The 11765-nt window shown below is 48.2% G+C and overlaps 1 protein-coding gene across 1 annotated transcript in view; it reads left to right on the top strand.

The window, feature by feature from the left end:
* Positions 1–1974: 1974 nt before the first annotated feature.
* Positions 1975–11765, top strand: part of CADPS (Ca++-dependent secretion activator) — a 193446-nt gene continuing 183655 nt past the window's right edge. The window contains exon 1 of the mRNA XM_009329499.1: positions 1975–1995. Coding sequence (XP_009327774.1) covers positions 1975–1995 — 21 coding nt within the window. The remainder of the gene's footprint in view (positions 1996–11765) is intronic.

Genomic DNA, 11765 nt, shown 5'->3' with positions numbered 1-11765 from the left:
GTTCTGAATTCAGGCTTGGGGAGATTTGCTCATGACAAAGACCTTGACTTTTGAGTCAGTGAGGGGAAAAGTATCTTCTCCAGGACTGGAGCTGCCCGTTCGCTTCCTGATGGGCAGTGATGCTGAAGTTCTCAGGTGACTTCTATTGCCAGCTTCCCTGGCTTTTCTTTCCAAGATTTCCTGTGGGGGAAAATGTGTTGCTGATTTTTGTTTGCCACAGCGTGCATTATCTCCAGCTTTCCAAGCGTGCAGCCAGGGTTTCGGCTGGAACCTGGCAGCCTTCCCTGCTGCGTGGGTCAAGCCAAGCGCTGAAACCTGGCTGGGAATGAGTTGGAGGTGGAAAAAAGTTTCACACCAGTTTGTCCTTCTCTTGTCAGTGTGGGCAGGATACTTGCCCACTCAAGTAACCATCATGTGTAGGTCTCTAAAGTTTGGAAACTGCAGACAAGGAGGGACTGAATGGCAAAGTAATGCTGGCATCACTGAAAAAAGCCCTGCCAGTATGAAACTGCTGCCACACCAAGGGGTACGGGCTTGTTCACGCTGCTTCGCTGGCACTTTCCCTTCGTGCACGCCCCAGCCTTGCCCAGCTTTCTGGACAAAACCTGCCTGGTCACAGTTCAGCTTGGTCCCCTCTTCTCTATGGGGTTTTGAGGCCATGTCAGAGGAGCTGCACGAGCTAATGAAGCTGGTGCAGTTTTTTTTGGCAGCGCCTGCCTTCACCTGCACACCCAGAGGGCTCCCCGCTCCCTCCCCATCTCGCAGCGTGCCTCCTCCCTCGCCCAGCTGCCAGGGAAGCTTGCTGCCATTATCCCAGAGCGGTGCGAAGGCATTTGTCTTCGAGACAACCGTCAATCAGGGACGCCTCCTCCTGAGCAGGCTGTGTGGGCCACTTCTGCAATATGTCGCCGGGCCGCGTGCCTGGGGAGAGGCGATCGCTGGCTGTGCCAGTGCCTGCCCATCAGTTAGTACCGGGAGCAAAACTCCGAGCTCCTCTCATTCAAATATTTTGCGGCATTTTCAGGTAAAAGACTGGATTCCCAGATCCTCAGTTTTGCAGGTTTTATTTAAGCAATATTTAAGATTAGTATTTTTCCTTCCAATTTCTGCAGGTAACAGTTATCTCTAATTCTTTGGCGTAGGCTGAGGCTTCTAATAGGAATGTCTGAGTTTTAAAAAAAAAAAAAAAAAAGCAACCCACACTGTAGGCTGAGGTGAGCTGGAGTCGCCGGGACTGTGTGTGCATGTACAGCACAGCGTGGGATCTGTTTTGTGGGATCAGAGCACACGGGGTCCCGTGGTCCAGCTGCCACCGAGCTCTGGGATCTGCCACCTGTACAGACCTGCTTCCAGGACATAGCCTGTTCCTCATGCTTGCTGGGAGGAGGAAGATGAGAGTAGTGATTCAATGCATTGTGCTCATTTTGAGAGCTTATTTTCCCACTCTTTCTGGTTTTGACTCTTGCGGTTTCAGTGACCTCTTCCAGGGCTCCTGGGAGCAGAAGCGAAGCTCCAGGATGGAGAATGCTGTAGGCGAATTCCAGCACAGCTGCCTTCTACGAAGAATAATTTGTCTTTTCCTCTTTCTGTATGCCCACGTGTTTTCTGCTCCTACAACACTCCTCTGAAATTATATGCTTCAAATCAGCAATAGCTGTGTTTCTTTTTGTGGGGATTTCAACTTGTACTCTCAATGTGCAGACAAACTCATTACCAGATGTAGTAACAGGCAGTTCTTCCCTCCTGCCCTTTAGGACTGTGCTCCACTACTTCTGTGCACAGCCCGCTTTCCTCCCTCCTCCTGGGCTTTTTCAGCTAGCGATAAGGTGGCATAAGAGACAAGAGATCTAGATTTTGGGCTTGGACAACATATTCTAGGGGTGTGTTGAAGAGGGTATTTGCTCCATCTGTTACATCCCCTTCTGCTGCAGGTCACTGCTCTTGTAGCATCAGCTTGCAATTCTTCTCGTCCACATGCATAACAACCTGCAGCAAGTGAGGACCAGAGACAGCTCGTCCGATGGGAAGGGGATAGCAGGAGCAGTAACCCTCCCAGCAGAAATGCCCAGAGCTCATCACTCAAAGCCCTTAGAAATATCCTGCCTCAAGCCTAAAGAAGAAGAATGACTCTATCTTCTTTTTGAGACAGCATTCAATATACTACATTGCACAGCAATCTGTAAAACAGCTTTCCTTAGCTTTAAATGAGACCATTTTTAATGTGTAGGTATGTGTTTTTGGAAAGGATTTTTATGTAGGGCCATATACAACTGTTGTGTTGAAAATTGGCAGACTTTAGGTGGTTAATATATAATACTAACTTATAATATTGGTATAACAAGCTATACCAAGCTTGCTTTTTGCTGCGTTTGTTAGAAAAGCGGAGTGTTTCCAACTAGTATCTCACCCTTGGCCAAAAAAGGCACTACAGGCCATTGAAAGGCACCAAAAAAGGCTCTATTTATGGGTTTTTTTACTTGCAGCTTACCAGTACTGTCTCTGTCTCCAGGCTTGCTTGCACATGGGTGCTGGCGAGGTGGGTTGGACCGGACCAGATTTAGCTATGTCTGCTCTCTGTGACAGGAGCCAGCATGAGATATTTTTGCAGTTGGGTCCTGCCGCATGGGGCTGGATCGCTGGTTCTGGGTCACAGCAAGCAGCTTTGGGGGGTGTTATTTAGCTATAATTAAACTTGGCAGGAGGTGAAAGGCAAAAGACGATCAGCGTGCCAGATAGAGGCACCAAGGGCAGAGGGACAGTCACTTGGGGAGCTAGGATGTCCCTCTTGCCCCTGCCAGATGCCCCCAGGGATGGTTCCAAGCGCATGTTGGTTATGGCATCGCTTCTTCCACTCTACCAGTGGGTTTTGCTGTGGGGAAGGTCCTGGTGCCGAGCTGTGCACGGCCGGGAGACCTCACCCTGGAGGTACCTGTCCTTCCACTGGTTCCCTGGCAGATCTCCCCGTGTTGCAAGGCTCAGGCCTATCGCTGCAGACTCCAGAGCCCATCAGCCAGCAAATGGCTTTTCTCTTATCTTAAAAACCGTTATCCAAGTCCATGCCTAATTTCACACAAGCAGCTAATTGTCCTCTTTGCAGATGCCAGTGCGGGACCTGCACACACTGCATGCACATTGCATGTGTACCGTAGTGAACATGATTCCCCTAGCTAGTTTCATTTATATTTACAGCCCAAAGCTGAGAAAAGGCTACTGCTTTTTCCAGCCTCCCCTGCCAAGTGAATGTGCTCCGAGCCTGGAAATCTAAGCACTCGCTTGAGGTAAAGTAGCCTCGGAGGGTATGTCCCCATGGTGCTCTCACCCCATCTCTGTGATGCCTCATAATTTGCAAGATTTGCCCCTTTCATTTTCAGCCTCCTGATATAAACTTGGTCCAAAGACTAGGGCTGTGGAAAAAAAAATGGGTAATTCTAACCGTGCCTTTCCTTAAAATAAATAATAATAAATCACCCCAGTGGAACAATGTTATTGCAAATAATGTTCCCTAATGTCTCTGAAGGAGCAGATATTCTTTCTCAGCTCTTTCAGGTACATACCAGCCACGATGCAAAGGTATATTCCCATGTCTCTGCCCGGCAGTGGGGATGGAAAATTGAAATGCTCTGGGGTTTTTTTTGCAGTAGTTTGCTGCCTCAGAACAAACTACCTTTTACCAAACGTTTTCTTCCAGCTCCAAACAACATGCCCTTGTAAAATCTGAAATTACTCACTTTAGCAGGAAATGTGAGGAGGAGGAGGAGGTGCACTACAGTTTCACACCTTTTCTCTCTTGTTTTTCCATCTAGAAACAAGTTCTGTTCTGGCTTGACTGATTGATTGAACCTTTTTCAAGTGCTGTCTGAAGGAGACAGCTTATCTTTTACTGGATCAGAGATGCGTTTGGCTCCTAAACAGATTTTCTTTAAAATCTGGGGTGTTTTCTTTCTTTTTGTTTGTTTCCTGGAAATCATAGCACATGCACAGAATAAGGGAAAATTTCAAACTCGGCAAGTTGTATTTAGCCAGAGACCTGGCATGTAATATGTCAGGCCTCTTGATGGGCTGCTTTGAAAATGTGCTTTCTTTCGAAAAGAAATATTGCTCAGACCTGCATGTGCTTCCCCTTCCACCCCACCAGCCCAGTTTCAAGTTGTTTTAGACAGCAGCCCTCCATTTTGGGGGGGTTGGTGGTTCCTGCAGCTCTTGGCGAGGGATGGCGGGTGCACGTGGGATGCCCATGGCAGGGCTCACCATTTCATCCTTGTTGGCCTGGAAGCTTCTCTCTGTTTCTTGCTGTCTTGTTCAGTCCCATCAAAGATACTCCCTCTCCTGCTAACTTTGCCAGGCTGAAAACGGCACTTTCACAGAGGCTGGGACACACCAGGAGTCCTTGAGTCTCCATTCATTTGTCTGTTGCTTCTGCTCGGTAAGAACTGTTTTTAAAATAGCTTGTGACATGGAGGACAGTCAGAGTTTAATGATGAAAATGGTGCAAAAATAACTCCAGTGATGGTGGATGTACCTTTTTTTTTTTTTTTTAAAAAAAGAAGCAAGACTGGGTTTTTTGTTTGGAGATCTGAAGTGTCGGTAGGAGATCTTTAGCTCTGGTTGTTTAATGTTTTCAAGCCAGCATGAGCCGCTGTATACATTAACCAGGAAGGGCGATTAGCTTCTGCAGTATGTAAGGTCCGCCTGGAGTGGGAACATAGAGATGAAAATAGTTCAAATAGTGATTTAAAAGCGTCTCTCTAAAAGTGGCTTGCTTTTCTTCTTGGATAACCCACCATCCTAGTGAGAGGCTCTCAGTCTTTTCATGCGTGTAGCCACTCCTGGAGAGACATGAAGTGCTGTTATTCTCCTGTCACAAATGGGAGATGAGGCACAAAAGAAGCAGACAACTGGGCTGTTGGAGAGCAAGGACTTGCCCGGGTCCTGGGATGCTGCCCTCCTCTATGGGGCACCCACCAGCATGGACCAACTTGTGTTCCCACCCCATCCCTCACCCACTTTTTGGACTCAAATTAGTTTATGGATATTTAGCTGTCCTTAGGTTGTGCCTGGGATCTCCTGGTGATCTTCGGTCCAAACACAGGATATGCCAAGCCTTGCCTAGCTTCTAAAGTAGTCCAAAAACTGAGATGCTTGTGTAGTATCAGCAGTAATATGGGTTACTGATCTTCAGAGTACTTTACTGTCCAAATAACACTGACCAGGGTGGTGGAAAGAGGTTGTCCACTGTTAGTGACTCCTCAGGAGGGGCTGGCAGGGTGTCCCTGGTCAAAGGGGCTCTGGCCACATTGATCAGCTGAGTAAAACCATTCACTTTTATACAATCTTACTTTTGGGCACCCAGGCATCATTTGTAAATCTACCTTTTTAGAGCTTGTAGGAGATTTTGCACAAAACTTTTTTATTATTAAGTAAATACAGTATCAGCTATCTATTGCAGATGATTGAACTGGGAGATTTTACATGTCTGTCTCAGTGACAGAGCAGGAGGCTTAGGGCTTTGTGGCCGCTGGGCAATAGACATGCAGCATCCATACCCCAAACTTACTTTTTTACTTTCCTTGTCAGTAAGGCTGTAAAACATCAAGTTCTGGAAGTTGTCCTCAGAATATTCTGAAAGAAATATAAATTCTAGTAGGTTCATAGCCCAGCCTGTCCCTGACTTTTCCAAGGGACATGGCGTGGGTGATTTATGGGAGATGACCTGTGATGTTCTCCAGCTCCATACTATGCCCTTGCACTGCAGCACACTGTGGTCTTGAGGCATGAAAGTATGCGAGGTAATGTCTCAGAGGCTGTGTCACGTCAACACTCACAAGCTTCAGGAGACCATGTGTTGTTTTCCATCCAAAAGAAAAAGAGAAGGAGTGAAAATGTTACTTTCCAAGACTGCCTGTAAAGCTCAAGAGGAGAAGGAAGATCTTCCCTTGATCCTTTTTCCCAGGCTAAGTTTTTTTGAAGGTCTCAGAGCAGCAATGGACTGCACCTACCACACATACTGCACTGTTGGAATCAAAGGGCAGGCCAAGCCATTTCTGTTGCATTTGCAAAGAGCTCCTATGCCAGTCAAAGCAAACATGACTTGACCTGCACCTCTGACCAAGGCCCTTGCTATCAGGATTTTCCAGAGGAGGCTGTGTAAGTGGTTGTGTTCGCAGCCCTTGAGACTTGAGGTTAACCAGAGGGTGACTGGGACTGGGAGGGAGCAAGGAGAGTGTTTGGGACAGAGGGGGGAGGAGGAGAGAAGCCAGCTGCAGAGTCCAGCCTGGAGGAGACCTCAGGGGAATAAAGGGATTTGTCTCCTGCCTTTGGGGCACTCAGAGGGAACACCCAGTGTTGGGGGGCTTTGCATGTCGCTCTGCCCATCCTAGACAGCCTCCATTCTATTTGCTAGCTGTATTTCTGCTAGTATTTTTATGGGTTTGGTTTTTTCCGTTTAATTAACAGAGCAGCTACACCTTTTCCACAGGCAGGATGATGCTGGGCTTTCTGCTGAAAGCTGCCAGGTGACGATGATATGTTTCAGCCAGCAGAGCTCACCAGGTGAAGCTCCTGTCACAACAGAGGTCACCAGGGAGGTTTCTTAGAGCAGCAATTGCCCCTCAGCCCATGCTCAGTCACTGGCCTAGTATTTCGTTACTGCTATTTCTTGCTTGTATTTTGTGCTGGCTTCTCTGAGAGAGAGATTCTTCTGAGATCAAAGTCATGTTTTTATTAATCAGTAAAAAAATAGGGGCACGTATCTGTTTGATCATATACAGAAAAATACCCAGCAGGACTAGCTTAGTCTGCTGGATCTACTGCAAACTCACTCTGCTAATGGCTTGCTTAGGTAAAATAAGATCAAAGTTGGGAGAGGTTCCAAGTTTTCTGTGCTCTTGTCAGGTGGCTCCATCTTGGGGTTATTCGCTTGCACACCGGCTGCAGAGGAGGGACCAGCCAGGAGAAGAGAGAGATGGCAGGAGAAGGAAACTTGTAGGCAGGAGCAGAGGTTCCTGAAGCTGTCAGAGCTGCTTTTTTCAATGAGTGTGGTTGATCTTCATGGAAAAGGGGACCCTTTGCAGCAGGGAGATGCAGGGTTGACATGTGAGCGTTGGATGGACACACCTGTTACAAACAGAGGTAGCAAGTGAAGCAGGCAGTGGCAAGGTATCTTTTGATGTGTCTGCATCTAGGCTTGCCCTGTGGTGGCAGGTTGCAGAAGGAAGGTGTATCTTGGAGAGCACCAGGGAGAAGGTCGGCATGGCAAAGGCCCAGTCCCAAATCCTGCCTTTGCTTTCCTCTTTTAGCATTGTGCATCACTGTATTTCAGAAAGTAGGAGCAGCCATAATAACGTTTTAGGTCTTTCATGTATGTCAAAGAAGTGTGCCTAGCTGGCAGAGTGAATCACAGAAAAGAAATGCACTCGGGGTTTGAGAGGACAAAAAAGAGCATCCACGTGTTTCAAAGAGAGTGACTCAGAGCCTGTGCTTTGTCTCTTCTGATAAACCTGCTACTGGATGTAGTCTGGGGCAGTGGAAAGGAGAGATCTGCACTGCTTGATCTAGAAGCTTTGTGCCTGCAACTGGCCTAACCAAAGGGATTGATGCTTTACCTTCACATTACTTATCCAGCAATACTTGAGCCTCTTTAAAGAAGAAATGTTCCAGCAAGTGCCAGAATCATTTAGCACTCACTGCTTGTGCTGCAAAGCTCCTGGAGGTTACTTGTAATAATGGAGGTAGCGAGAGGTCCTGGCAAGGATCGGAGCCGATGCTGTGGTAGGGCACTGGCTGGGTGGTAGCTCCGTGGCTGGGCAGAGGAGTGGGTTTCCTGGCAGCTCTGGTGGGTTTTCTCACCCCTTCGGTCATGTTGCTGAAGCAGACATTTACTATTAGGTCAGGAAATATTATTCTTGCATTGTCGGGCTGCTTGAGTGAGAGGTTGGTTCAGTCTGAGCTGCAAATCAGTGCTGGGCTGCTGTGCAAGGACCCAGGGGCTGTTGGCGTTGCTTGTGCCCAAACCCAGCCTGATTTCTGAGTATGGGGCAGGTGGGTACGTAGGAGTGTTGCTCCTTGGAGAGTCCCCGTCGCTCTGACCCATCCCCAACATGGCAGATAGGCTGAGCAGGCAGGGCATGAGCTGCTGCAGGCAGAAGGGGTTGTGTGTGCCCTTCACTGCTCTGCGTGTGTAAATCGAGGCATGGTGATGGCACAGTTGTTTTCTCTGCAGCAAATCAACTGGGCATCTCTTCTGAGAGAGGAGAAGGTGGCACCAGGGTTGGTGGCTGGGGACGTGACCGGTGCTTTTCTCGTTTGCCATCCACAAAGGATGAGCATGGCTGGAGAGAGGGCAGGCAGTGTGGATGCACCAGGGCCTGTAAATCATGGACAGAGCGGGGAGGCAACAAATCAAGCACACACAAAGAGGGAATTGTATAGACAGCGGTAGATCAGTGGGTGTGTGCACAGTGATCCACGTATGGTCAGACAGTAAGGGAAAAGGACGTGTCGGCTCGGTGTCCCTGGAAAGATGTATTGTGGCTATCAGAAACCAAAGCACAAGGAGCTCTCTCTGGTAACAAATATTAAACTTCTCTGAAACAACCAGAAAATACACTGTTAGGCAGCTGGGAAAAGTTCCCCGAGACTGGCAGTTAATACTGGTTGCTTATGTTAACAGCTAAAAGCCAGTGACTTTCAGCCGTTTGCAAAGCAGCTGCATCTGCCTGGGAGAGTTTGCAATTAAAACCCCAAATGCTGGGGATGTGTTGCCCCCCATGTGGTCCTCTCTCCCTTTGGAGGGAAAGCAGCATTGGCGCAGGGAGAACCTGATGCATTTTCCCAGTGCAAAATAACCTGATGGCTTTTTTCGTAGTCTCATGCCTGTTGCTGGGGCCTCTGGCCTCTCCCCTGAGGCCAGCGCTCGGCTGCTCCGGCCCCCCGCACCTCCTTCCCTCCCTTCCGTGTCGTTCATGTCGTGGCTGGTTTTCTGACTGAGGAAGCAGTGATGATGAGGGATGCTCATTTGGTTGGTTTAGCTTTTTCCTGAGTCACCTGGTGCTGAGGAGTAGTAAAATATTTATTAGATGTTACAAAACCAAACCCAGAACAACAGCACAGTGAGCAGTTAAATATTCCTCCTTGCCGTGGTACCTGAACAGCAGGTGCCCTAAGGAGCTGCTCTTGGTCGTGTGCTGTAAGCTGGTCTCTCTAGACAAAAGGCAGAGGTGCTTCCCCTGGGAATTACCTGCAGCCCCCAGCTGAACCGATTTCTGCGAGACACGGGTGATACTGATGGGCTGAGCCATCAGGGACCGGCGTGCAGCGCCGCGGTGCATCCTCACGTCCCGGCTGCAGGGCAGACCCTTCCAGCGGGATGCACTGGGTGCAAGGGCACCGTGAGGCGTCAGTGCACCAAAACACCCAGTCCTCGATCAGAGGTGTTGAAGCGTGGCAGTAAAGGGGGTCCCCTCTCTACCACGGGGGTGCCTTTCACTTGAAAGCCTCCTTCTAGAGAGTTAAAATCTGACTGCTATTCCAGCAACTGTCACATTGATGGATATGGCTTTATTAGCTGGTTTGAGTACATGTACAGCTGTGGATGGGTTATTCTGTAGCCTGCCACTGACTAATCAGCAGTTAGCCCTCAAACAGTTGGCAGTCTACAACCTAGGATGGCCCCTCCTTGCAAATCTTCTGTTGGATATGGTACTGCCATAGCATAATGTAGGTTGCAAGGGACTTCTGGAGGTCTCTGGCCCAATTTCCCTGCTCAAAGCAGGGCTCCCTCCCAAACCAGATCATGTTCATGCAATCAGGTTGTGAAAATTTGCAAGGCTGGAGATGCCACAGCCTCTCTGGGCCCCTGTCTCAGTGCTGGACCACCCTCACTGCAACATTACACAAGAATTCTTATAAATTCTTATGAAACTCTCCTTTCTACTAGCTTTCAAGGCATGTCATCTGTGGCTTTTGGACATTTAATACTGTTGATGTGCATTATACAAAGCTTGGAAAGACAACTGTCCTATGAGTACAAATCATCTTTTCTTCACACATGCAGATTTGAAAGTTCACTTTAAAAGAGTGAAAATCTGCAGAAGTTGTTTTAGTACTTCAGAGTTCAAAGCACATAAATCTGAGACTCTGCTTTGAGCCCATCCATGATACAGTGTGGGGTACAAAACCCAAATCCAGCTAACATCGTATTATTGTGTAATGTAGTCCCTAAGCAGTGAGCTGTACAGCCATATTTGTTCCTGTGTGCTCAGACACAACAAAGCATTTTGGAGAGAGGATGGATTAGTGAGGCACATTGCAGGAATAACATTTTTCAGAAAACTTTTCTGTGGCAAACAGCTCCTCTTTGCAATGCTTGTGCTCCCCCGGTGTAGGCGAAGGAGGCTGGAGACGATGCACAGAGATGGTGCCAGCTGCTCGCTGGCTGGAACAACTCTGGAGAAGGTGCCATGGCTCTGTGCGTTCAGGTTTGCGTTTGGCTCTGAGTCAGATGGAATATGTGCAAAAATAACACATAGCAAGAAAGCTGCTGGTGAGCGTTTGTCCCGAGGAGGCTGGCGTGCCATTTGCTGAGATCTGCATCAAGCAAATTCAAGAAATTGCCTCCGTGATTTACTTATGACTATGGTGGGGACATGGCACATGCCAGAGATTGTTCTACCCCATTTCTGAGGTCACCAGATTGTTCTGGGCATGCAGTTTCTCTTTAAAAAAAAAAAAAAAAAAAATTAGACCAAGAAGGTAGGAAGCATTTTGATGCCCAGATCTAGTCACTGGTGAGCTCTTCCCCATAATTTAGTCCATTATGGAGAAGACCTCTGCCAAGCTTCTTATAAAAAGCCATGCAATCCACTAGGGATGCCAGCCCAAAGCTCCATGGGTGCCCTGCCTGATACCTGTGCCAGGAGTTCATCATCACTGACTCAATTAATTACATTTTTAATAGTCACGTGTATATCTGGCAACTTAAGTACTCACATGCTTTAGACAGAGAAAGGCTGTGAAAGACTCTGCTGCATAAACACCCCACAATATTAACTTGGGGGAGTTCGTTTGGGTCCAGAGTCACTGTATGCAAGCAGGGTGTTCTGCAATCTCTGTCGAATGCAGAAATGACTGTTATTTCTTTAACGGCTGTCACGCACTGAAAGCAGTTGTGGGGAAAAGCAGTGAGGGAAGGTAAATAGAATAAACCTCTTCCATCCACCACAGTACTCCTGCTTACTCCCAGCTCTCTACTTCTCTCCTGTGTGACGGCACCTGGATTTGTATTTGCATCAGGGGCAGTGAGGCTCTGCTCCCCACCAGCCTCACACCCGTTGGGCTTGCAGCCCAACAAGGTTTCACCTCCTGCCATAGCTGGTGCAAAGGCTGTGATAGTGTACTGATGTGCTTCGAAGGGGAAGTAATTCTGTTGTTTTCTGCTATTTGTAAGCACATTATGGAAGGCAGCTAAGTGAGAAGTGGTTTGTATTGGCCCCTTAGTGGCCTTACTAGATCTGCAGAAGCTGTTGGCTTGCTTTATATGGATTTCTAGCTGACCACTGGTGCTTCTAATAGCGAGAGATAAAATAACACTGCTGCCTTTAAAGCACTTAAGCTTCCAGGTGAGTGTTCAGGGCATGTGCTCTTTTAAGCCTGCGGATGGGTTGGCAGCATTGCTTGGCCCTGCTTAAAGGCTTTGGAGTGTGACGTTGGGGCTGAGGCTGCCCCCTGCTCCGGTCCAGCCTCTGCTGGGGAGGTGCTGCTTCCCAGCT

This window comes from Pygoscelis adeliae, unplaced genomic scaffold, assembly GCF_000699105.1.
Source record: "Pygoscelis adeliae isolate BGI_AS28 unplaced genomic scaffold, ASM69910v1 Scaffold148, whole genome shotgun sequence".
NCBI lineage: Eukaryota > Metazoa > Chordata > Aves > Sphenisciformes > Spheniscidae > Pygoscelis > Pygoscelis adeliae.
Note: the sequence above shows the minus strand (reverse complement) of the source record. Positions and strands in the feature narration are given on the sequence as shown.